We start from the raw sequence: 24,742 nt of genomic DNA on the forward strand, positions 1-24,742 counted from the left end.
ATTCCAGAGTCAGACTGGAGAAGTAAATTCTATCTTGGGAGATCTCTGTTTCTATCTCAAACTATCTGTGTGCTCCAAGGGGAGCCTTTTGGGTCTGAACCACTTCAGTGTCTGGCAGGAAGATAAGAAGGGGCCATTTCCAGCATGGATGAATTGTGCAGGGGGGAGGATGGGGAAATTAGATGAACTCTTCTGGTCTCTCTAGTATTTATCATAGAGCTTTATTTCAAAATTTAACTGAACATACAGATCTCAAGTAAGACATATGGACTTAAGTACAAACAATATAGTCACATACATCTACCTGACTTTTTGATTACATATTTCAGATTAGCCATATCTCCACTATTTTAGTACAGTTTCTTTATTGTGTTTATGATCTCTTATTACTACCAGTAAAATCCTGAAGATGGGCGTAACCTCTGAAATGTGAGCAAGTGGAAGAGAAAGGGACTTTTCAGCCACCCAGCAAAAAATCTAGGAGGACCCTCTAAAGCTCCTGGGTCAGGATATCTTAAAAAACATCACCATCTGTACATACACCTGCCAAAGTCATGGTGAATTAATTCCATACAAGAAAGCAAATTCAGCTGGGAAGCTTGAGATTTTGCATATTCTTTTGGCATCAAGACAACCTTCCTGCATATAATAGGGACACACTGGCCAATCTGTTTCTCCATTGAAGTTTCTGCCATCCCCACACCACATTAGGCATTTCTCTTGTCTCAGCAATGCTCCCAGCCACACACAGCCCACTGTGAGTCTATTGTATGTGCCATCATATAGCAGTGCTGACTTGATTAAAAGAAATTCTACTGCTTATGACAACCTTTTGATTTCTGCATTTAGTAAGGACTCTGAGAAAGACATACCTTTTATGGTCAGTCTATCAAATGAGTAGATTACTTTGTTCTCAGTGACAGAAATTCACCTTTTGAGAAGAGAGTCCACGATTTGAAAATCTGTCAGGAGTGGTCCCAAATCCAGTGATGGGTAGCACATCTGTAAATCAATCCAAGATGTCCACAATGGGGCAATCGAAACTTAAAGAAAAAGAATCCATAGAAAAATTTAGGTTATACTTTCTATAATGCTCACAAATCCTGGGCCTATAAGTTACTTTTTTCTTATCCCAAATGGGTATTCCCTCATCCAGCTTTAGGCATGGTTTGCTGAGCAAATCTATCTATACACAAGTGGACCCTAGTGAAACTATTCATGTTAAAGGCTAGTAAGCAGTTAGCCATGGCCTTTTTAAAATCAGTATGCCACTTTGCACTCATAGGTTCAAAGAATATCAATGGCCAAAATGTTGTGGCATATGTTTGACATTACTATCAAGACGAATGTTGGCAGTTTCAGTATCTTTTGCTTAATCAAATTCCTTGAAACAGATCAATCAACTGCTGAAGATGTCATCAATGGTTTCCAAGTCGTAGCACTATTGATAGCTTGTAATGCACTAAGATAACATTTATCTGATTGTTGCTGTAAAGCAAGGGTCAGCAAACATACGACACACACCAAATTTAGCCTGCTATCATTTCATTTTTTAAAATTTTGTTTTGAATTATAGATTCACAGGACGTTGCAAAGATAATTCAGAGAGGCCATGTGTACTCTTTACCCAGTTACCCCCAATGGTTATCTCTTACATAATGTACAATACCAAAACCAGGATACTGACATTGTGTACAATATATATGTATATTTCTGTCATTTTATCACATGTAAATTCATGTAACCCCCATTGTAACCAAGATACAGACAGTTGCATCACCACAAAAATGTCCCTTTTTCTACCCCTTTATAGCCACACACATACACCTCTCTTCCCCCCAACATCCCTAACTCCTGATAACCACTAATTTGTTTCCATCACTATTACTGTCATTTAAAAAATGTTAAATGGATGAAATCATACAGGACGTGACATTTTGAGATTGGATTTTTTTCACTCAGCATAATGCCCTTGAGATCCATCCAAGTTGTTGGAATTTGTGTCACTAGTTCACTCCTTTTATTGCTGAGTAGTATTCCATTGCATGGATATATCACAGTTAATCATTCCCTTACTACAGGACATTTTGGTAGATTCCAGTTTTTGGCATAAAGCTGCTATGAACAATTGTGTGCAGGTTTTTGTGGACCTAAATTTTCACTTCTCTGTGATAAATGTCTAGGAGTGCAAATGCTCGGTCATATGGTTAGTATATGCTTAGTTTTTAAAGAAACTACTCAACTATCTTCCAGGGTGGCTGTATCACTTTACATTCCCACAGGCAGTGTATGAATGACCCAGCTTCTCTGCAACCTTGGCAGCATTTGGTGTTGATGCTACTAATCATTTTAGCCATTCCGATAGGTGTGTAGTGTTTTGCTGTGATTTAAATTTGTATTTCCTAATGGATAGTGATGTTAAACAACTTTTCATGTGCTTATTTGTTTGCCATACATACTCTTTGGTGAAATGTTTCTTCATGTCTTTTGTCCATTTTATATTGGATTGTCTGTCTTTTGTTTAGTTTTGAGAGTTCTTTATATATTCTATATATGTGGTTTGCAAATATTTCCTCCCAGTCTGTAGCTTGTCTTTTCACCTTCTTCATTAGGTCTTCTGCAGAACAAAGCTTTAAATTTTGATGACGTCCAATTTATCAATTTTTTCTTTTATGGATCATGCTTTTGGTATCAAGTGTACTTTTTCTTTTCCAAAATAGTTTTAGCTGTTTTAGTTCCTTTGCCTTTCCATATTTTTAGAATATTTCTAAATTTTAGAATTATCTATAGCTATAAGAAAATGTTGCTGGGATGTGGTAAAGTTGCTGCCAAGCAATTGAACCAAACCCGGGCATTCTGTGAACTGAGACACCCCCCCCCACACCTCCCACTAAGCCAGTGGCTTTGCTTTAGGCAGTGAAGATATACACAAAATATCCCCCAAAGGTAGCTACTAATTTTTCATGTAGAATTAAGATACTTGCTGCTACAGTCAGGCTAGCTGTGATCTCTAATATACCATTTGTTTGACTTGCAAGGCCTGTTGGGCCCATGTTAATTCTCCAGTGCCAGGTGACCCACCCTGAAGTGGAGATGTCACATCAGTGAGTCCCAAGGCTTCCATGGGTCAGGCATTCAGTTTCAAGAAGAGCCTAGGAGCCAGTTAATAGCTGCCTTTCTCCAAAATGGTGTACTAGGTGGCTGCGTCAGGCAGGTGGCAGTGTTGTGCTGGGAAATGGCTTAAGCACTTGGGCTGCCACCAAGTCTTTAACACATGGAATGATTTTACTTTCTCCTCTTGGAACTCTACATTGTTTCTGTTGACCACCAGAGAGGGGACAAAGAGGCAGAATGGCGAGTGATTTATGCTCCACTCTAACCTCTCTACATGTAGCAGTCCCTACTGGGAGATGCCCCACCGATAATTATGAGACAGGTAACTGTGGGCACATAATCGTCAATTCCATTAAACATTCAGATTTGGGAGCTGCATTATATTCAATCAGCCAAAGGGCCCCACCCACAAGGGAAGCCTCCCTTCCCCTCTATGGAGTGTGTCCAAATTCCTTTCTCCCGGCTGAATAGTCTAAAGTGCGTGAGTCACGAGCTACATACATCAGGTGGCAAAAGGATGCCGGATCACCTTGTCCCTCAGCTGAGAGGGTAAGGAGCCCAAGAGATGGGGGAGGCAGGTCTGTGGGGAGTACACTTAATTGTTGGCCTGTTATCCCCCCCTTAGCCCCTCGCTCCAGGGCCAGTGCCTGAACACTGGCGCCAATACTTCTACAACAGTGGTGACGCATGTCAACATGCAGAGAGAACAGGGCCCACGGGCTTCTTTCTTCCCCACATACACCTCCGCAATTACCTGGAGTCCTTGGCACCTTCTGTCCCTCCTGCACCCAGCGCTTCATCCTCACGTCCTCACTGCCGTCAGGGGTCAGGGGTCATGGGCCAGGGCATAAGGGTAGCCTGATCTGCACTTGTGGGCAAGGCTTTGCAGTCACTTTTGCATCTGAACAGTGCTGGACTGCTTGTAGCCCAACCACATGAACTTCTCATGTTTTTGGTCCACTCAAAGTTCTCAATCAAAGAGCACGGTTCTTACTGCTGATTAGTTCACATCTGGGGGCTCCCTGATTCAGCAGCCACAGCCATACTGCCTTTCAGGTAGGGCCACAAGAATTGCTGTTTTGTCATGAAAACTTTCTTCCCTGTCTGCCTGCAGGAGTTAGCAACAATCAAGGCACCATTCTCACAGGACAGCTTGTTTCAACCCTACTTCTTTTCGTTAAGCCTGTAAACATTAGCTCAACTCCTGTTGAGTAAAAGGTAGGACAGCGGGAGCCCTTATCCTTCCCCCACCTCTTAGCTATCTCTTGAGTGAGAGCATTCATTACCAGACAGATTCTAGGGAGTCTTACATTCTCAAACCTGGCCCAACGGTTCCTCTTCTACAAAATCATGTCTCTTTCAGCATTCCATTCCTCGCTGCCAAAATTGTCAGGTCTGGGATTTGATTTTATCCAGTAAGTTAGCCTGTCAGAGTTTCGTGGATGCTGACAGAAGACACAAGACCCTGGGTCAGAGGCAAAGACCTTTATCACTCAGGGCACAGCATGCAGAATGCATGTCAGCATACTTGTGCCAGTTCCTCAAGTCCCCAGTTCCACAGGGGCAACACAATGGGTCTAGATGAATGCCAAGTGTGCAGGGGGTTTGTGTCGCAGCCGTGGAACAGTGTGAGGAATCCAACGCGTCGACAGCAAGCCTGCTCTTTGTCCTCAAGCTTACTACATAAATCCTGAGGAGTGGTCCAGGCAAAACTCTTGTCAGGGCTTGCAGTCTTAGCACCCTGAGCAAGCACATAAGAAGCCCAGGAGAACTGGACTGTCTCATCTAATAACTATCCTTCTCTATATTGTATTTTCTTCACTCCTTCATGAATCTCTCTCTCAGCCTGTCTGTAAACTGATGCCTCGTGCAGGCTAGGCCATTATGCAACGGCTGGCTAAGAGATGATATATAGTCTGATCAGGAATATTTTCAAATTACAGTTTTAAAGACAAAAGAAGAAGGATTTCTTCAAAAGTTTCGCCATCACTAAGTTTGTCAGCCACCTGTCAGTCCTAAGTGCAACAGAGAGCTAAATTTGGGAAACTTTTCTGGTCCATCTTTCTTTAAGAAGTACGACTACTCCCAGTTCCTAAAATAATGACAGTCATGTAATAATGTAGAAAGAGACACTTACATCTTTCTATAAAGAAATCTATTCTAGAGAGAAGGGGATAATGATTGACAAGGCAGTAACATACTGTTGCTAAGGTGATGACCTAGGAACTATGCCCATAGTCCAGGGCTGAGATACTACTACTCAGCCCAAGAGCCAAGCACATGAACACTTTTCTCCTATGGAGTTTTTGTTTCAGCCTTAAAAGAAAGAAAGAAAAAAAACCCAAATTTGTATTATCATGTAATATTTAGATTCCAAGATTTTACTCTTTAGTGATTTACTAACTATAACTTTTAAAATTATGACCAAACTTCAATAAGTCTCAGATTTTAATTCATAATAGGTAAGCAACAATATTTGAGGACTAAAAAGGGAAGAAAAATGAGATCAGTGGCTGCAATAAACATGCATACGGACATTGGAGCTAAGCTTGAGATCCACACAATGAAAGGCACAAATAAGACTACAACTCTTGGTGGTTATCACGGGCACATCCTGTGAAGCACCAGCCGGTGGCCTGGAACTTGTGCCTGTGCACATTGAAGTACAGATGCCGAGGGCTGTTGTAATAACTCAGATGGGAACAAATAACAAAATGATTGAGAAGCAGGCATTTCTATTCATATGGCATAAGAAATTTTCCTATCCTAAGCAATTTCACAAAATATCTTAAAATTCTATTTTTCTGTATGTTTCTATTAGAGATTTCAAGGAAAAATCACAACACTTTTCTTCTGAAATCTACAGTGATAAAAAATAATGATTGTTGAAGTCACAGTGTTTTAACGCATTGTCATGCAATGTTTTGGACTTATCTCTGGGGTATAAAATGCTCAGTAAGTGGGCTAGTGTAAAAAATATTAGGAATTAATCTATTACATGTAAGAACCAAATCAATCCCATCATACTGGAGGGAATTTAACTTGAAAAAGATCAGCTTCCTGACTTGGTTAAACAAAGTCTATAATGTAATGAGACAAAAGTGAAGTAGTTTAAGTAATAAATGTTTAATCAAAGAATTTTACATATTATTAACAGCATTCATTTGGCTAAACATCTACACGTTTGTAGAATCCTACTGTATATAAAGTGGGAATGTATCAAGTATAGACTATGAAAGTGCAAATAACAAGTCAAGGTTAGAGTAATTTTTTTTTTACATTATAAAATTAACTTGTTTACAAAATAGGCTTTGCCAAACTTTATTTGCGAATTGTAAAGTCAATGACTATGTTTTTAAAATATGTACCAAGGAAATACAAATTGGATAATGATCGTTTTCATGCTCAGGAGAGAACACCACAGAAACACAGGGTACTGCACAAGTGAGAGGAACCAGAACCCACGGCTATACTGTCTGCACAAAGGGCACTCTTTCTCACCTTACTGCAGCTCTGCAAGGCGCCTCAATGTGATACAAAGACTCTTTCTATTGAAAAATTAAAACTTGACCTAAAAACTGATTGGTGTTGATATTTTCAACCCAAAATAAATTTGTAAAAAAATCCTTTAATGGACTATTTCAGTTTAATATACAGTAATACACTGCAGATAAACCTAATATTTTCCCCAACTAATTTTAAAAGGGATTGATATCAGTGTTTCTGATAATTGGGGATATAAAAACTAATGTGGACTTCTGATATCCATGGCAAAGGAGCAATTCCCACACAGTTTATCCTAAGGGAATAGGGGAATATTAAATACTCTAATATAATGTCTGAGCCATACGGTTTAAAGTACAAGAAAATTTCAAAAGCGGGGTTTGGGAAAAAAAGTAATCGAAAACCACAATTACAACTCATGTGGATATAAATACTAATATAACCTTTTACCCAGCCCAGGACTTGCCTGTACAAACTTGGTACTGAAATTTTGGTATCTGTAGATTTCTGATAAGAATCTGGCAAAACATTAAATGGAGTATTACGTATCTATTTTGCTTATGTTACGCTAGTTTTGATAATATGTAAGTAAAACAGCCATTCCAACAGTTTATTCTAGTTTTAATTACACACTGTACCATTGTATCTTAATTACAACTAGGACCAGTATTTTCTTCACAGTAAGACACTGATAACTAGGAAGTTGATTTTTTTTCAACACTAAACAGTAATCACACAGCAAATGAGTATTGTGCAATACAACAAACACGTCAGCATTTGCGATTTAGGCAAACAAACTGATTGAACATTTAGTTGTTATATTTACTGTAAAGGCAAGGCCATGGGTGGTTTTATGGAGGTCTTTGCAATTCACACAGCATAGTTACTTCGGAAGAGACACTGAAATCTGAATTACTTAACTGGCAACTATCCATTTAGGTTAGGCAAAGGCACGGTAACATGTTGCGCAGGATGTTTTATTGAGTTTTTTAATAATTGTGGGATTTACTATAACTCATGAAAACTCCACTTTTTTTCTATTTTATAAAACACTTACCATTAAAAGTAATTGCACCCATTAGTAATTAGAATGCACTGTAAAATTGTGAAAACAAAGAACTATGATTGCACTTCCAATAAAGTGTCTCTTAAAATACAGCACCGCTGTTGCTAATCAACTGTACTTTAATATTAAAATAAACTGTATTTAACAGCAGCATTAGATTTTGTTAACTTAAGCTACAGGCTACATTTATTTAAATGCAGTCTCCATGGCAACAAAAGCCCATTAAACTCTGGAATATCATTGCTACCAAGTGGCACCTTTTACTTCTGAGAAGGCTGAGACTGCTCTGGAGCCCTCCAGGACACCGCACACCTGAACGTCTTGTTAGCGCACGAGTCAGAGTTTGGCACAAGTGGACTATAAATAGACATGAAAAGAGATCTTTGATTCATGTGAAAATTAAAATGAATTACACTGTGGTAGATGCTGCACTAAAGAGAAGCCTTGGATACCTCAATTCACACTGCTCAGACAAAAAGGAAGAAAGAAAATTACGGAAGAGCACGAAGAAATTGAGGAATGAAATGTTATTAGATCTGTCCAAAATAACTTCTAAAATGAAGAAAACTTTCATTCTTTTAAAAAGGAAAAACCACCCAAGGATTGGAGAGTAAGCCTTTAATTTAAATGTTCAATTTAAGTATTGCTGACGTTAGGCTAAACAGAGGACTGCATTTTCTTAAAATGTGGAATCTAACCTATTTATTTCATTTGTGTTTCTCTCTCCCACTCTTCTGTTCGTCAGCAAAAAGGGGAAAAGCTATCCAATTAAATACAAAAGAAATTAATTCCCTGTAAGGTTAAAATCAGAAATGAAGCTACCATTCAAGGGAACTCCTTTGTATTTAATTCTAATGTCAGTGGTTTATAATTAGTTGGAATTAAGTGGATCAAATCTCTATAAAGCATATTCCACTAGCATACCATCTGTACCTGCAATTGATTTAGAGCCCCGAGGTGTGCAGCTCACACTAAATGTACTTGTTCAGGCCAGTCACTTGAGGTTTGAGGTGTTTGACTTGAAACATCAGAACCATCCCCCTTGTTGGCTGCCTCATTACCACTGTCGCCAGCTTGAGATGCTGTTTCCCCAGCCAGAATGTTTCCTTCCAAAGGATTTTCTTCTTCTATTTGGGTTCCTCTACCTTCACTGACCACAGCATCTTCAAACACTGAATCTTCTGGCAGCATCAGTTCCACATCCCTCACACCTTCTGACTCATCTTTGACACAGGGGAGCTGGGAATCTGCACTGATTTCTGTAGCTGCTGGAGGAATCAGGGCGATACTCTGAGGGTTCATGTCATGAAACCAAGCCATAATATTGCCAAGAAGATTGTCATTGATGTTGGCGTCCTGGCCAGCTGAGTCAGGGTCACTGGATGAGGGATAGAATTCACTTCTCACCTCACTGAGAGGGTGTGAACTCAGGGTGTCAGTTGAAAATGGGTCACTTTCTGCTCCTAGTCTCATGAGGCTGTTACCAAGTTCCAGCAGCTCAGAACTGCTCAACGCAGCCCGAGGGCTATCTGTGTTCCTGGGGACGGAGTCCAGCCTGGAAGGTAAAGAGGTGCCTATCGCTCCTAATGATGCTTCATTACTGAGAAAGTCTCTATTTTCTTCATTGATGGCTAGCCCAGATTCTTGCAGAGATAACTGTATTGCAAGAAGTATATTGGGATCGTCTTCATCCAAGGAACTCAGAGCCTGAGGCAACAGAAAGTAAAATTACTTTAAAATTTAAAAGGAAAAATGATTGAACCCAGTGAGGTCTACCACTGTTCTTTTACCAAACAGATAATTAATAGTACCTGTATTTATACAGAAGAATTATCTGACCTACTCAAATCTTATTCTAATTTTCCCCTTGTGGATGCTAAAGGGAAAAAAATTTACTTAAGGTAAATCTGAAATAGAAGAATCTTTCCCTATAGTACATCTCTGAAGCAAAGATTTTAGAATGGAAGGAAGGAAAAGGAAAGCAACAGAAGTAAAAATAGGAAGCCAGGCTAAACAGAGAAAGAGCAAAAGCAGGGGCAACGAGGCTGCCCAGAAAGGCTACCTGAAGAGAGTCCTGGTTCTCAGAGTGACTGGCGGGGGTGTAGTCGTGCAGAGAAGAGCTGTGCAGTGCGCTCATAGACGCAGAACTTACCACGGAGGTGCCAGGCCTGTGGCCACCGCCACCTTCCGGGATATCTGTTTCAAAGCAAGTGGTGCCAGAGATAATTTAGTCATACAAGATCTCATACATCTTTTTATTTAAATTGATGATTTCTCTTTGAGTGCTGGTGAAAACCTGTGTTCACAAGTTCACTTAATCTTTCAGAGATTTCTCATCCATATTTGTCTCATCATAAACAGCAATATATATCTAACACTATTACTTCAAATCCATGATCGTTCTTCATATTTTTGCTTGAATTATAAATGGTTCTATTCACAAATACAAGTGCTACCAAGTGCTCTTTTTTTTCCCCTTAAGCAATAAGAAAGATGTTTTAGTTTTCAGAGTTCTTAAAACTACAGAAGGACTTCCCTGGTGGCGCAGTGGTTATCCGCCTGCCAATGCAGGGGACACAGGTTCGATCCCCGGTCTGGGAAAATCCTACATGCCGCAGAGCAACTAAGCCCATGTGTCACAACTACTGAGCCTGTGAGCCACAACTACTGAGCTCACGTGCCTCGAGTCCATGCTCTGCAACAAGAGAAGCCACTGCAATGAGAAGCCCGTGCACCGCAAGAAGGAGTAGCCCCATCTTGAGGCCTGTCGATCCTGATTTATTAAAGATGATCTGCTGACACCATAGTTTGAAGATTTTCAATTAATAATTTAATATTTAAAGCTGATAATTAATATAATTTATCTTTAACACCAGAAATTAAAAAAAATGTTGCTAGGAGAACTGAGGCTAGGAGAAAAATATTTCATGAACACAATAACAGTAATCAACAGCTACAATTTATTGAGTGCTCACTAGGTGCTATTAGTACTTGAGGGTTTTACACTTATTATCTCATTTAATGCTCACAATAAGCCCACAAAGTGATACTATTATTATTGTTTTTTTTAAAAAAAAATATTTTATTTATTTATTTTTTTGGCTGCCTCAGGTCTTAGTTGCGGCACCCAGGCTCTCTAGTTGTGGCACGCCGGCTCTAGAGTGCGCAGGCTTAGTTGCCCCGAGGCATGTGGGATCTTAGCTCCCCGACTAGGGATCAAACCTACGTCCCCTGCATTGGAAGGTGGATTCTTAACCATTGGACCACCAGGGAGGTCCCTATTCTTTAGAATGAGGAGACCAAAGCTTGGAGAGGGTAAGTGACTTGACTAAAGTTTCACACCGATATGCAGCAGAGCTGGGGTCATGAACTCAGGTCTGTCTGACTCCACAGCCCATGTACTTTTTTTTCCTCCCCCTCCAGTCAAGGCTTTACTGGCGCCCCTGTTGCAGCAGCGGGGAGCGAGAACAAACAACAGGTTCCCTAACAAACAACAGATTCCCTTGCTTGCTCGCTCCCCAAGGGGAGGTGAGCTTGTTCCTTATATGGGGGGAGGGTAGGGGTGTGTCCAGTGGTGTGTGTGGGGGGGTGGCTTAGGTGTTTTGCCCACCCCTCTGGGGGTGTTGAGTGCAGGTGACATGCGCAGTACCCTGCCTTTGCTCCCAACACCCTGTTTTTGCTCCCCGCTATTCAGAAGTAGCAGTTGAGTTTTTGGGTCTTTTGTTTCTTTTTGTCCATAATTTGTCCCAACTGTACATGCATGCAGTTATTTTTAGTCCCATATAGTTTCTTTGTTTTGTTGCTCAGAGAGAGGTATGTCCAGGTGCAAGCATTGCAGCACTTCAGCAAAGGGACCTAGGTCCCAGCCTGTCTTTTTTTTTTTTTTTCGGTACGCAGGCCTCTCACTGCAGCGGCCTCTCCCGTTGCGGAGCACAGGCTCTGGACGTGCAGGCTCAGCGGCCATGGCTCACGGGCCCAGCTGCTCCGCGGCATGTGGGATCTTCCCGAACCGGGGCACGATCCCGTGTCGCCTGCATCGGCAGGCGGACTCTCAACCACTGCGCCACCAGGGAAACCCCTGTCTCATTTTTAGTGCTTTTTTTTTTTTTGCCACCCATGTATCTTTCTGGTGAAATTGATGCTGGCTAAGGGGCCAGCTAGGGGATCTCAGTTCTCTCCACATGATCTCTCCATACTATCTCTCCACATTGGCTACTTTGGGCTTCCTCATAGCATTCTGGCTTGGTCCCAAATATAAGTGTCCCAGATGAAGAAAGAAAGAAAGGCAGAAACTATATCCTTTTTGTGACTTAGCCTCAGAAGTCACATAGCATCTTTTTTTCACTGTACTTGATGTACAAAGACCAGAGTCCATGTGAGAAGTTATGGGATAAAGGACACAAAGGGAAGCCATTAACTGCACGGCGCATGTTCTTAATCGCCCTGGTTTTCTGTACCCTGTGACATTAGAAGCATCTGCATGTTGACTGTATATCTAAATTACAAACTGTTTCACAAATATTTAGATTAGCCACTTTTAACAATAAATGCAAGAGAACTAAGATTAAAACAAACCCAACTCAAGAACTCACCTAAAGTGCTTTCACTTGGCTCATCAGGGTCTGGAGGATTACTAAGCATACTGTGCACATCTCCTCGACGGCGCTGTTGTCTGTGCCTCCTCCGATACTGAAATTCAGCATATTCCTGCATAAACCAAAGGTTATAAAATACAGGAGAGCATGCAAATTTTTAAATGCAAATAAAACAAACAATACACTTTTTTTCTAGGAAAAAAATGTGTGATTTTATATACATATTATAAAATCACTTGGCTTTAGAAAAAGAAACTGTAGGTATTGCCATGCCAAGGAAACAGAAATGGTAAAATGGAAAAAGAAAAAATTTTAAATAGCCATTATAATTGTCTGGATAAATTGGGGATACTTGCAAGCTCCAATGCCAGATCATAACTGAGCCTTATTTCATATGCCTGGGTCTTGTTATCTAATATTATAACTAATGCCAGAATGATTTTACTAATAAAAGTTAGGCCCTCTCTGGAGGTCTGGTTTTAAAAAAAATGACTGTGATATATGCAACAGAAAATAAAAGAAAAAGATAAAATAAAGAAAAGCACTAACAGTTAAGTGCTTGTTAGATTGTTGGATTCTGTATTCTTTGGGACTACTACATACCATACTCACATCAAAGAAGAATATGAGGTTACCTTTAAAATAAGATGTTACTTGGCTTCCTTCCTATATTAGTTAATATGTGGGGTTATCTACAACCCAGGCAGGGGGAAGTGTTTTCTATTTAGCATATGGGAAGAACACAGATTTGGGCAGATGTCCCTGAGTTTATTTTATATTTGTGATAATAGTTTAAAGTGGGTTTGCTATCACCAGAGGCAGAACCTGGGCCTACCTGCTATTATCTGCATACAAATGCACTTTTCCAGATTTTAGAGACAGAAGAGACTAGAAGACAGGCCAGTGTGCATGACACCAGCATAAAAAGGCTAATTTTGAGAATCGTTATAGATTCTTTAAGTGATAAACACTAAAATATTCAGGTTTATGATTATCTGGTTACTCTAGAATATTCAATATGCTTATGTTGTGAAAGTAACTGGAATAAATGAAAATAAGTTTTAAAACCCCAGTAAAACTTTTACGTCATACAACTCTGGTTAAATTTATTCAAACTCCCTCATCTATGTAAGCAACTGGACCCTAATTAAAGAATGGAAGGCATTCTACCAGGTTAGAAACAAATGAACGTAAGATACTACAAGTGCCCAGAGACGTTATTCAGGTTCTTTAAATTTACTGCTGAGCTGGGGTATCATTTCCTCTTTTCCTGGAGGCCCATGATCCAAAACTGGATGACTGTTAATGTGTCATCATGGTTCACTGGACCACTGAGGACTACCACGTTTCTCAGACAAAGATGGCAAGAAAACGTTATTTCAGTTAAGATTTATCTTTAGGGAGAATTTGTTTACTTTGTACACTTGGTGATGGTACAAAGTTACTCTGAATTAAATAAACTATTTCTGACCATAGAATATACATATTTCCAATTGAAGAAAACTAAGTGGTTAAAAAAACCTGTAAAAGAAACGTTATATTCACAATTATTCTGATAAAAAACTCAAATGGCCTTCTCTCACCATGCAACAGGCTTTAAAAAAATTGTTTTCATAAAATTAAACTTATCTGAAAATTTCCATGGATTCCTAAGATCTTCAAGTAAGCATATGAAAAGGCTTTAGTCGGGATACTCCAAAAGGTTTGAGAGTGTTAAGGCTATAGAGAAGAGTGAGAAGTTCTAGGATTTACAGGGAAAAAAGCTTCCAGGAGTTTTTTTTTTTTTTTTTTTTATAAATAATAATAGCCACCATTTATTGAGCACCAATTTTGTTAGTGACTTAAACAGATGCTTTAATCCTTCCAGAACTTCCATGGGGTAGATATCACCATCCACATTTTAAAGATGAGAAATTAAGGAAGACACAGCCTAAATAGACCTTAAGTTATAGGGCTAGACCTCAAATTCTGGTGTCCCTTAGACTTTTCGATCATGCTGTTTCCTCTGGGCTCCACTGCCTTTAAAGTGGCACAAAACAAATACTGATGCTTGTCAATGACTCACTCAATTTAGTTTAAAAGGAATAAGATGTAATTAACTTTAATGAAAAATATAAATTCAACCTAAAAGTCTACTGAAGTTGGGCAACATTATTTTTTTCAGAATCCATATGAAGGCAAAAAGCTAATTTTTATAGATATAATTTTGGCAGATACTTGATAGTCACACACATGCAGAATTTTAAAGGTTCATACTGTGGTAATTCTTTACATCTGCAATAAGGTTTACATAAAAGCTTGGTGTTCAATGTACCAAAGACTTTAAAGAATAGAAAACTGAAAGTGAATTAAATTATCCTTATAAAATTTATTAATTCATAAAAAATAAATTTAAGAAAAATGTTATTTATAATTTCACAGTTTTCAATCCCAAGAGGACAAGAGCTCAATAATTTTATTTATAAGTATTCACATGTGAGGTAAAAAGCCTGCCTATATTTTTACAAAATGAAATGGTGTTAGTCATATTAGCAGACCCTCAATATTCAAGAGAAATATTTTGAAATTACTAAAGTTATTTTCAGAGCCAGAAGCCACAAGATGATGCATACATGTCTGTGAATATACTGGTAAAAGTTTTATTTTTGCTAAATTGTGTTTCTACCTTGAAATACTGAAATCTTTGTATTCTTTTTTTGATAACTGAAGCTTGTTTATTCCTCCTTTTAGGTGGAAGTTTTCCATACTATTCCCCAAAGCTGAAATTATACGATTACACAGAAATATTCAAGCATAGGGTCAGGTAAAGAAAAGGTTCATAATTTGTTTTACAATAGAAATTTCATTAATATATTAAAATTTAAAAAAAAATTTAAGTGAATTTAAAATTTCTGTATCAGAGCTCTAAGTACAAACTCTTCCTCAAGTAAATCTTGTTTTGCATATATCTACCTATACAAAAGGCCACAAGGTGATTGCAAGTATCCTTAGCAGCTGAAAAGAGAAAGTATCTGATTTAAATAAACCACAGTCATTTATGGATAACAGTCAATTCCACTGTCTTTCAGTTGCAGATAACATATGGACTATAAATGATAAAGGTTTCATAGTTCGTCCTGCTGCCTTCCAAGAATTAAGTTAAAAGGTTATCATAATATAAGCGTCGAATGGTATACTGTTGTATAAAGAACCAGAAAGTAGAGAGAACTGCTAAAACCATTTAAAATCAGACTCAACAGTGACAGTGGCAATTTAAATCTCAGAAAATAGCAATGTGATTAAGATTTTCACTTTATCTTATTTCTATTTGCAGCAAATGTTATTTGCAGTATTAGTATTTTAAGATGGTATATCAACAACAACAACAATGAAAACAAGAAGAGTGTGAAAATCTTAAAGAGAAGCAGAGAGCAACTATCAAAGCATTCTTTCTGCATAAACACTAAGGTCAAGTTTCCACCTTAGTAACTGATTATAAATCAATGCTAACAGGTTGTTGCAATAACTTTAAAAAAAGGGATTGTCTATTTAGATTTTTAATAAATTCGGATTGAAACAATATTACAACTAGAAATGCATTTCTAATAAATAAAATTAATATTTCTGTTAATTAAAGATGTTTTCCAAAAATGTAAGCTATAAATTGGCCTTCTGACTATTCAGTAATTAAAAATAAGAGAGGGTATGCATTTAATAATGTGATGATAATCCAATGAATAGGTAAATGTAGACTCTGCTGAGGCATTATTATTATAAAAGAAAGAAAAAAACATTGCTTACAATCTCAGTAGGATATTTAGAATAGATGAGGGTGCAAATGCAAGCAGGACTGCACTAAGGAAAATTATAACTAACCAAACCAAACCAAACCCGCACAAAACAATTACCTCAGGTGATGCAAATCCTAAATATTCCCAATCCCATGTTCCACCAGCAAAGCTACAAAGAAATTAGACATACCATTTGATTTATTATCAGTACTACAAAGTACAAACAATCAGACCCTTGCCCTTTGAACATTACTTTTAATTCCTCTGCTTGGAACTTGCTTAACCAAAGATCAACTACTGAATATAATTAAAATGATTCTTTAATTTTTTCTTTCAAATTCGACATTGCTTTATGTTTGTATAAAATGGTGGAAAAATTAAAAACCACCATGCTATACCAGAGTATTTTACAATTGCTTTTATTTTTAGGGGTTTATGTAAAAATAAAGGTCCAAGGAATTTCTAATGCTTATAATTAATATGAATAAGAAAATATGCTTCAATTTATAATGGCAGAAATAGTATAAGTGTCTGAAATAAAACAACCAAAACTCAACTGCTCTTTAATGGATGAATACGGATCACTTAAAAAACTTTACGAATATCAGATTTCTAATTTCTTTACAACTTCTTACCAAAAAATACAAATATGACCATAACAATTTGGCAAGGCTTCCAAATTCTACATTATAAGATGTTTCTGACTATCAAAATGATGCGTTAGAATACTTGTTGAATTATGAGTTCACTGAAGTGTGAAATTTACCTAGCCTAATTTAGTCTGAGAAACTATACAATGAAAAACAAAACAAAAAAATAGATATAGTACTGGGGGAAAAAAAACACCAAAAAGAAGTTAACATACTTTTATCAGCTATCCATATTTTAGGTATAAATAACTTTCAGGAATATGAACCCTAGTTGGAGAAAAAAATAAACCTGCTAGCATTTGTGGCTGGTGCTAGGATGAGTTCCATGGTGTGTGTCCTTTTCACCTGCGTCTTGGAGCTTCTGGTGAGTCTGCAGGAGCAACTCCCCGAGCCACAGATGCCAGGAACTCTTGCCTCTTCTGCTGTACAAGGCATGCTGCCTTGATTATCTTGTGGCGGGGTGTGCGAAGGTAAGGCCTATTGACTTTTTGGGCAAGGTCTTCAGTGACCATCTCTAAGTCTGTCTATGTTAAGAAGAGGAAAAAAAAAATTATAGGTTGAGTGGGTTAGTCAATAGCAAATCCAGTGTCTGTTTGGTTAAATCTAACTCTTTTGAAATCAGAAATTAATCCAAATTTTATATAACTTCCAATTTAACATATGTTTCTACTTTGCACATTTTAGGAAAATAGCATTCATTAAATAGGCATTTAGAGTAATGTAGTTGGTATGGATACAAAGAAGTAGTGAGTATAATATAGCAGCTGTGTAAAAAAAATTTATAATTTGTCTGTGTGAAAAAGAACTAATAAATTTCAAGGCATTGTACATGTAAGTGCCTGACCACATGGTACAGACTATATGTAAATGCTGAAGGAATGTGAAGCAAGGCAAAACCTTTGTAATTTGGGGTTAGGTCTGGAAGGCCTCATGGAGAAAAAGAATATTCAGCATTGAAGGAAATGTAAGATATAAATTAGTAGAGGGGAGTTCAAAGGGATGACATAAAAATAGTAGCAAGAGGAGAAAGTTTGGTGACTTCAAAAAAAAAAAGGAATGTACAATGAACCTGGTCAGCTACACTGATGTCAGTTTGCTGACATGTTTTGTTTTGTTTTTTCAAGTACTCTTAAGTTTTTCAGTTGTACTGTTAAAATGAACTGGCAAATAGCAACTTTCCTATCTAGTATGTAATGTGGTTTGTTTCGTTTTTGAAGATAAAATGCCTAATTACATAATCAGAATTAGGCCAGATTTCAACCTCAACCAGTTTAAAATAAAGAAATAAATGTGGGGGCTTCCCTGGCGGCGCAGTGGTGGAGAATCCGCCTGCCAATGCAGGGGACATGGGTTCGAGCCCTGGTCCGGGAAGATCCCACATGCCATGGAGCAGCTAAGCCCATGCACCACAACTACTGAGCCTGTGCTTTAGAGCCCGCGAGCCACACCTACTGAAGCCCGCGAGCCTAGACCCCAAGCTCTGCAACAAGAGAAGCCACCGCAGTGAGAAGCCCACGCACCGGGACAAAGAGCAGCTTCCGCTCGAAGCAACTAGAAAAAGCCCACACACAGCAACGAAGACCCAACAGAGCCAAAAGTAAATAAATAAAATAAAAGAAGAAAAAAGAAATAAATGTGGTAGGAAATGTTTACATAGCTCAGAACTCATTCAAATCTGCACAGTGACAAATTCAAACATAAAGAAAATTTCAGTTTATTATTGGTAACTTTTCCTTTATTTAAAAACCATTCTGAAAACAGAAACAAAATTGTTTAATTACACTCAAGTAAGATAAACCTTAGTTATAAAGTGGTTGAAAAAGGAGAAAATCTGTTTTTCATAGTAACTGCATTTAAATTTAATAAAAAAGACATCTTACTTGCATGAGTTCAAAAATTTCCTTCTTTGTGCTTTTAGGTTCTAAGAAAAATCCATATGGATAAGAACACTTGAGAATGCGTCGAGTTTTTAAGAGCACATGAACTGCATCTTCGATGAAAGTGGTATCTGGACAGCCTCCTTCAGCTATAAAGTAAACCAGGCACAGTGAAAAAATTTTTTTTGCAAATACACTATTATAAAATTAAACAACTAAGTTTTCTTAAAAGAAAGAAAAAAGAACAAGGATCCCTAAGAAGAAACTGTTTGAAGTAGCTATATGATAGTATTTATTTGAACTAGACTAAAAACCTACATAAAACACTCATACGTTTTGCATTTAGGTGACGTGTATGCATTTATAAATGGAGCACACCCTGCAGTAGCCCAGGAGTACTGATGGCAGTCATGAAGGAATGCATACATTGATCCTGGATTCTGTTCTCACCCTGTGAGTAAACAAATCTAGCTTTAGGTCAACTCAAAGGTTCCATGTTTTACTAAGTTTTTTAGGTTATCCCTAGCAGAATTCTACTCATTAAGAATTAGAACAAATGCCTTGCTAAGTTGCTCGCTAAAAAAAAAAAAAAGCCTAATTATAAATTATGCTTCTGCAAAAACAACATTGTAAGGTAAAAGACACAACATTCTGGGGAACAACTGGGTAACTAATGCTAGTTAATAAATACTCCAGGGAGAGAAAGGGAGGAAGAGTGGTTTTATTTCTTCCTTTCCAAATCTTCTACCTTTTAATTCTTCTTTATGTCTTACTATGCTGTCTAGAACCTCCAGAAGGTTGAACAGAAGCAGTAATTTACATCTACAAATACTTATTGTATATTTAGTATGTTTTGGGCACTGTTCTAAGTATTTGAGATACGTCCGTGATGGAATAGACTGTAGAACCTGTGAGGACTTTTTCTTTCAATTTTTACTGTGGACAATAATACTTCAAGAGTTTGGTATTGGCTTGATATAGTTATGTCATTACTACAGTCTAAGAACTAGTAATTAACAAGGAGACTAAGCTGCTACTGATGCTTTTTGTCCCACTCTAATTTATTTAACTTATGGTTATTGTTTTAATTAGGAAGTTATCCTCATGAAAACGGTGTTAGTACTCATTACTTTTATAAAATGGAGCAAACACAAGGGTAATTGATTCCATTTTAGGCTTAAAACCTTTTATATATAAGCTGTGATTATTTAAAAAATGTGACTTTTTAGGGACTTCGCTGGTGGCACAGGGGTTAAGAATCTGCCTGCCAGTGCAGGGGACATGGGTTCGAGACCTGGTCTGGGAAGATCCCACGTGCCGCAGAGCAACTAACCCTGGGCACCACAACTACTGAGCCTGTGCTCTAGAGCCTGCAAGCCACAACTACTGAAGACTGCGTGCCTAGAGTCCGTGCTCCGCAACAAGAGAAACCACCGCAATGAGAAGCCTGCGCACTGCAACGAAGAGTAGCCCCTGCATGCCACAACTAGAGAAAGCCCGCACGCAGCAACGAGGACCCAAAGCAGCCAAAAAAAAAAAAGTCACTTTTTAAAACAAACTTGCCAGAACCTGTACTCTGTGTGGTCACTGAGATATTATATTTTAATTATGTAACTAGTATTCAATCCATTTTTAGGAATGTTCTTTTTGAACTTCCATTTTAGGAACCATAAGTAAGCCCTATCTCGTGACTTTGCTTTTTGACTCCAATGTCCGCTATTTACCAGTGACATGATTTCTCCCAAAACTGTACTTGACTTCTATTCTATACTAGGCACTCTACCAAATTTTCTCATGAATCTTTGGGAATTTAGTTACATGACAATTTGATGGCTTGTGAATCTTGCTCCTTTGACTAGGTCAGGGATGCCTTTTTGGGCCCATTCACTTTTCCCAACATTGTAGAGCATCATCAGCAGTGGCACAGAGTAAGCAAAACCACAATGTGTGTTTATCTGCCAGCAGCAGAGCTTGCACTAAGAGGAGCAGGTGACGTAAGCAAGGTGGAAAATCTTACCAGAGGCCTCAAATGCTAAACTACACTCTGGGCTTCTGAAAACTCCAAACTGCCAAATGAGCAAATGGAGATAAGGTATTCTTTTAAGGGTCTTAACCTCCTACCAATGAAGTGACTTAAGCATGACAGCTATTTTATATTAATTATCACACATATCACTTATAACTTACTTTCTTTGAGAGCTCTACTCAATTGCTCCATCTTTTCTTTGGCTGTTTTAAGAAGGCGTTGTTCTAACTAAAAGAATAGAAATAAATAAATATATCATTTTCTTTATTCACAACAGTAGAGTTTAGCACATTTGAAATGATTTGGGACATACCTGATAGCTATGTTCATGATTTTTAAATCTTGTGTAGTAGTGCATAAATCTGTCAAGTTCCTGAAATCGTTTGTGTTTTTTCTCAGCCTAGGAAACGAAGTCCACAAATGACATTTATAAATAAAAGTACTAGCTATTAAAATTGTTTTTTTGATCACTTCAAAATTTTATTAGTAACAGATAGTAGTGCATACAGATTTATCGATTATTTTGTTGAGAAAATAATAACCAATACATTTTAAACGCTTCCCAGAACAAAGTCTTGTATTTGTATTCTCTGTGACAAACCACTGAATCCGCAATTCCCAGAGTGTAAGGTAAATATGTCTCTCAAACCTTATGTTCACTAGATCTTCAATGTTTTATTATGTTGTTTATTGCTATGGACTGAAATGTGTCCCCCATCAATTCATATGTTGAAGGTGTAACCCCCAATGTGACTATATTTAGAGATAGGGCCTATGAGATGATAAAGGTTGAACAAGGTCATTAGGGTGGAGATCTAATCCAATAGAGCTGGTGCCCGTATAAGAAGAGGAAGAGACAACAGAGCTTGCTCTCTCTCCTTCCTGTGAGGACATAGCAAAAAGATAACTGTCTATAAGCCAGGAAGAGAGTCATTGCCAAAAACCGAATTGGTAGAAATCTTGATCTTGGACTTCCTAGTCTCAAGAACTATGAAAAATAAATTTTTGTTGTTTAAGCCACTCAGTCTATGGTATTTTGTTATGGCAGCCAAGCAGACTAAGATACTTATTATATACAATAACATAATATTATATTGTTGATATAATGTTAAAATTGTTTTTAAGTCATTTTAGAGACATGCTGGGATATACGTCTTGTCTAATCTTCACCAATATAAAAAAAAGAAAATTAAAAATAAAGCTCAAGTTTATAGAGCTATTTTGCTTAAATTAAAGGCTACTCTAAAGTGTATTGAATTTAAATGCCTCATTACAAGATAGAAAAAGAAGAAATGAAAAACACTGCCACTGGTATTAAGTGGCTTAGAGATCTTGGCTTCTACAGTTCTCTTTACCTCCACAGTCATTTCCTTGGATTGTTCCTCTACATGCTGAATGACTTCATAGCGAGTACATCTGTAATAACCTCCTGTGGAAGAACTATGTTTTTTCCATTCTTCTAGGCAAATCCAGCAAAAGTCATACTTGCACTTCAAAAGAAAACATATATGCAAATATCGCCCCATGTTAATATGCAAATTATTTTCTAAATTCCTGTCAACCAATTTGTAGAGATTAAACAATCCTGCCTGTGTGACCAGGAACAAATCTTCTCAAAGACACACCCTCCTCTTTTTGAGGTTTTCTCTGGAGACCTTATGTGCGCTATGGAAAGATGTGGGGGTAGTTTAAAGTTATTGCTTATAAGGATAAATTAAAATCATAATATTATTAAGTAATCTCAAGAAAGTTTGAAAAATATCAATGGGATATTCTTTCCAAATAATAAAACCAGATCCTGACAAATGTTTCATTTTTCAGGTGCATAGTAATCTTACCTTGGTCTATAAAGCTCCACCAGTGTATTTGAAAACTTCTGTTGACTTTGACAAACTGATTTTTAAACTGGGAATAAGTTAAAAAGGCCTCTAATCAGAACAGCTAACATAAAACCTATTTCTCATTTAAAAAAAAAAATTCTCTTTCTTAATTACCATAATTTGCAGACAATGCCAAAAAATATGAGTATTCCAGTATGAAAATATATCTTTTTCTCTCTTAAATGCTTATGGATTTTGAGCCAGAGAGATCTTTCCAATTTAAATCTATGTTTTCTCCTGGTACTTTTAGAGTTTGTTTAAAAAAATATTTAAATATTTGATCTGTTCAGAATTTATTTGGGTATTCAGTATGAATTAAACTTTATTTTTTTCCACATAGCTGCCCAGTTGTCTCAATACCATTTACTGAACAGTCCATGTTTCTCTACTGGTTGGAGATGCCTCCTTTACCATATACTGAATTCCCATTTATGTGTCTATTTTCTGGGCTTTCTTTCTATTCTGTTTCGTTGATCTGTAGATTCATGTACCAGCACCATGCTGTCTTAATTACTGAGCCTTTATAGTATGGGTTACTGTTTGACAAGGCTAGTTCCTCCTCACTATTCTTTTTCAGAGTTTTCTGGCTCTTCTTACTTTGTTTTTCCATGTGAACTTTTAATTAGCTTATCTAAATGCAGAAACAAAACCTGTTGCTATTTTTGTTGGAATCTTTCTATCCAAGAACTTTGTTATCTTTCTATTTGTTTGTCATCTTCTGTGTCCTACAGATAGGGGTCTTAACATTTTCTTCATGTAAGTCTTATCCATTTCTTAAGTTTCTTTCTAGATAAATGAGGTCTTCTTTTTCAGTATATATTCTATCTGAATGTTACTGGCACATGTGAAGGCTATTACTCTCTGCATATTACTTTTGTACTCTGCTAGTTAATTGAATTTTTATTGTTTGCAATAGGTTTTCAGTTGATTCTTGTGGGCTTTCTAGGTATACAATCATGCTGGCTGTAAAAAATGACAATTTTCCCACCTCATTTCTAATTTTTATATCCCCAATTTCTTTACATTGTCAAATTATGTTGACTGGTATCTCCAGTCCAATGTTAATAATATTTGTGATGGGGAGTATCTTTATATTGTTCTCAATTTTAGTGAGAGTACCTCTAGTTTCCCCACTAAATATCATGCTAACTTTTGGACTAAGATAGATTTATTTTTATCATGCTATTGCGATAAAAGGAAGAACCTATCTATTCCTATTTCTTTGTGTGTCTTATAAAGAATGGTTGTTGAGTTTTTGTCAAAGGCCTTTTTGGCATCTACAGAAAATTTACATGGTTTTTCTTCTTGTATCTACCACTAAAATGAGGTACAGTAATAGCTTTCTAAATATCAAACCATTCTTGTATTCCCGGAATAAACCCCACATGATTAATTAGTCTTTTTTTAAAATTAAAAACATGTTTTTCATTGAAATATAATCAATTATTCAATTATTCTTCTAATGCACTCTGCTAGATTACATTTGCTAATATCTGTATTTTCCCCTCCAATATCTTATTTAGAACTCATGCATTCTTCTTCATAAATAAGACAGATCTACAGTTTTAATTTTTATAATCTTGTCAAGTGCTGGTATCAAGGTTCTACTCAGTTTATAATAATAATTTGAAAGTTTCCATTTTCTTTTTTTTCTTTTTGTCCTGGAAACAGTCTGAATCACATTGGAGTTACCTATTCTTTAAAGCTTTGATAAAACTCTATTGTGAAACTGTTAGGGCCTATTGCTTTTAAAGGAGAGATCACTGAAAAACTCTTTCTTCTACGGAGTGAGTTTGTTTGGGTATTTCTTCTAGAGTTAGTTTCAATAAATTATATTTTCTTGGAAAATCAGTCCATTTCAAAACCAAGTTCAAATTTATCTGCAAGAGTTGAGCAAAGTTATCTCTTATTATTATTTTACTTTGCTTTGTTTATTGATTAGTCCCCTTTTTAAAATTTATTTATTTATTTATGGCTGCCTTGGGTCTTTGTTGCTGCACACGGGCTTTCTCTAGCTGCAGCCAGTGGAGGGCTACTCTTTGTTGCGGTGTGTGGACTTCTCATTGTGGTAGCTTCTCTTGTTGTGGAGCACGGGCTCTAGGCGTGCGGGCTTCAGTAGTTGTGGCATGTGGGCTTCAGTAGTTGTGGCTCATGGGCTCTAGAACGCAGACTCAGTAGTTGTGGCACACAGGCTTAGGTGCTCCGTGGCATGTGGTATCTTCCCGGACCAGCGACTGAACCCGTGTCGCCTGAATTGCCA

General features: G+C 37.4%; 1 protein-coding gene across 14 annotated transcripts in view; it reads right to left on the reverse strand.

Annotated features, from left to right (window-relative positions):
- Nucleotides 1-6,283: 6,283 nt before the first annotated feature.
- Nucleotides 6,284-24,742, reverse strand: part of ANKIB1 (ankyrin repeat and IBR domain containing 1) — a 159,237-nt gene continuing 140,778 nt past the window's right edge. For 11 of the 14 annotated variants that reach the window (XM_079932123.1, XM_079932130.1, XM_079932129.1 and 8 more), the window contains 9 exons: nt 21,958-22,092; nt 20,916-21,002; nt 20,764-20,830; nt 18,580-18,725; nt 17,045-17,223; nt 16,167-16,218; nt 12,277-12,391; nt 9,747-9,880; nt 6,284-9,391 (listed from right to left, as the gene is read on the reverse strand). In XM_079932123.1, coding sequence (XP_079788249.1) covers nt 8,651-9,391; nt 9,747-9,880; nt 12,277-12,391; nt 16,167-16,218; nt 17,045-17,223; nt 18,580-18,725; nt 20,764-20,830; nt 20,916-21,002; nt 21,958-22,092 — 1,656 coding nt within the window. In that variant the 3' untranslated portion in view covers nt 6,284-8,650. The remainder of the gene's footprint in view (nt 9,392-9,746; nt 9,881-12,276; nt 12,392-16,166; nt 16,219-17,044; nt 17,224-18,579; nt 18,726-20,763; nt 20,831-20,915; nt 21,003-21,957; nt 22,093-24,742) is intronic. The other 3 variants (XM_079932127.1, XM_079932126.1, XM_079932128.1) reach the window with 2 other exon arrangements.

This window comes from Stenella coeruleoalba (genome assembly GCF_951394435.1).
Source record: "Stenella coeruleoalba genome assembly, chromosome: 9".
Lineage (NCBI taxonomy): Eukaryota > Metazoa > Chordata > Mammalia > Artiodactyla > Delphinidae > Stenella > Stenella coeruleoalba.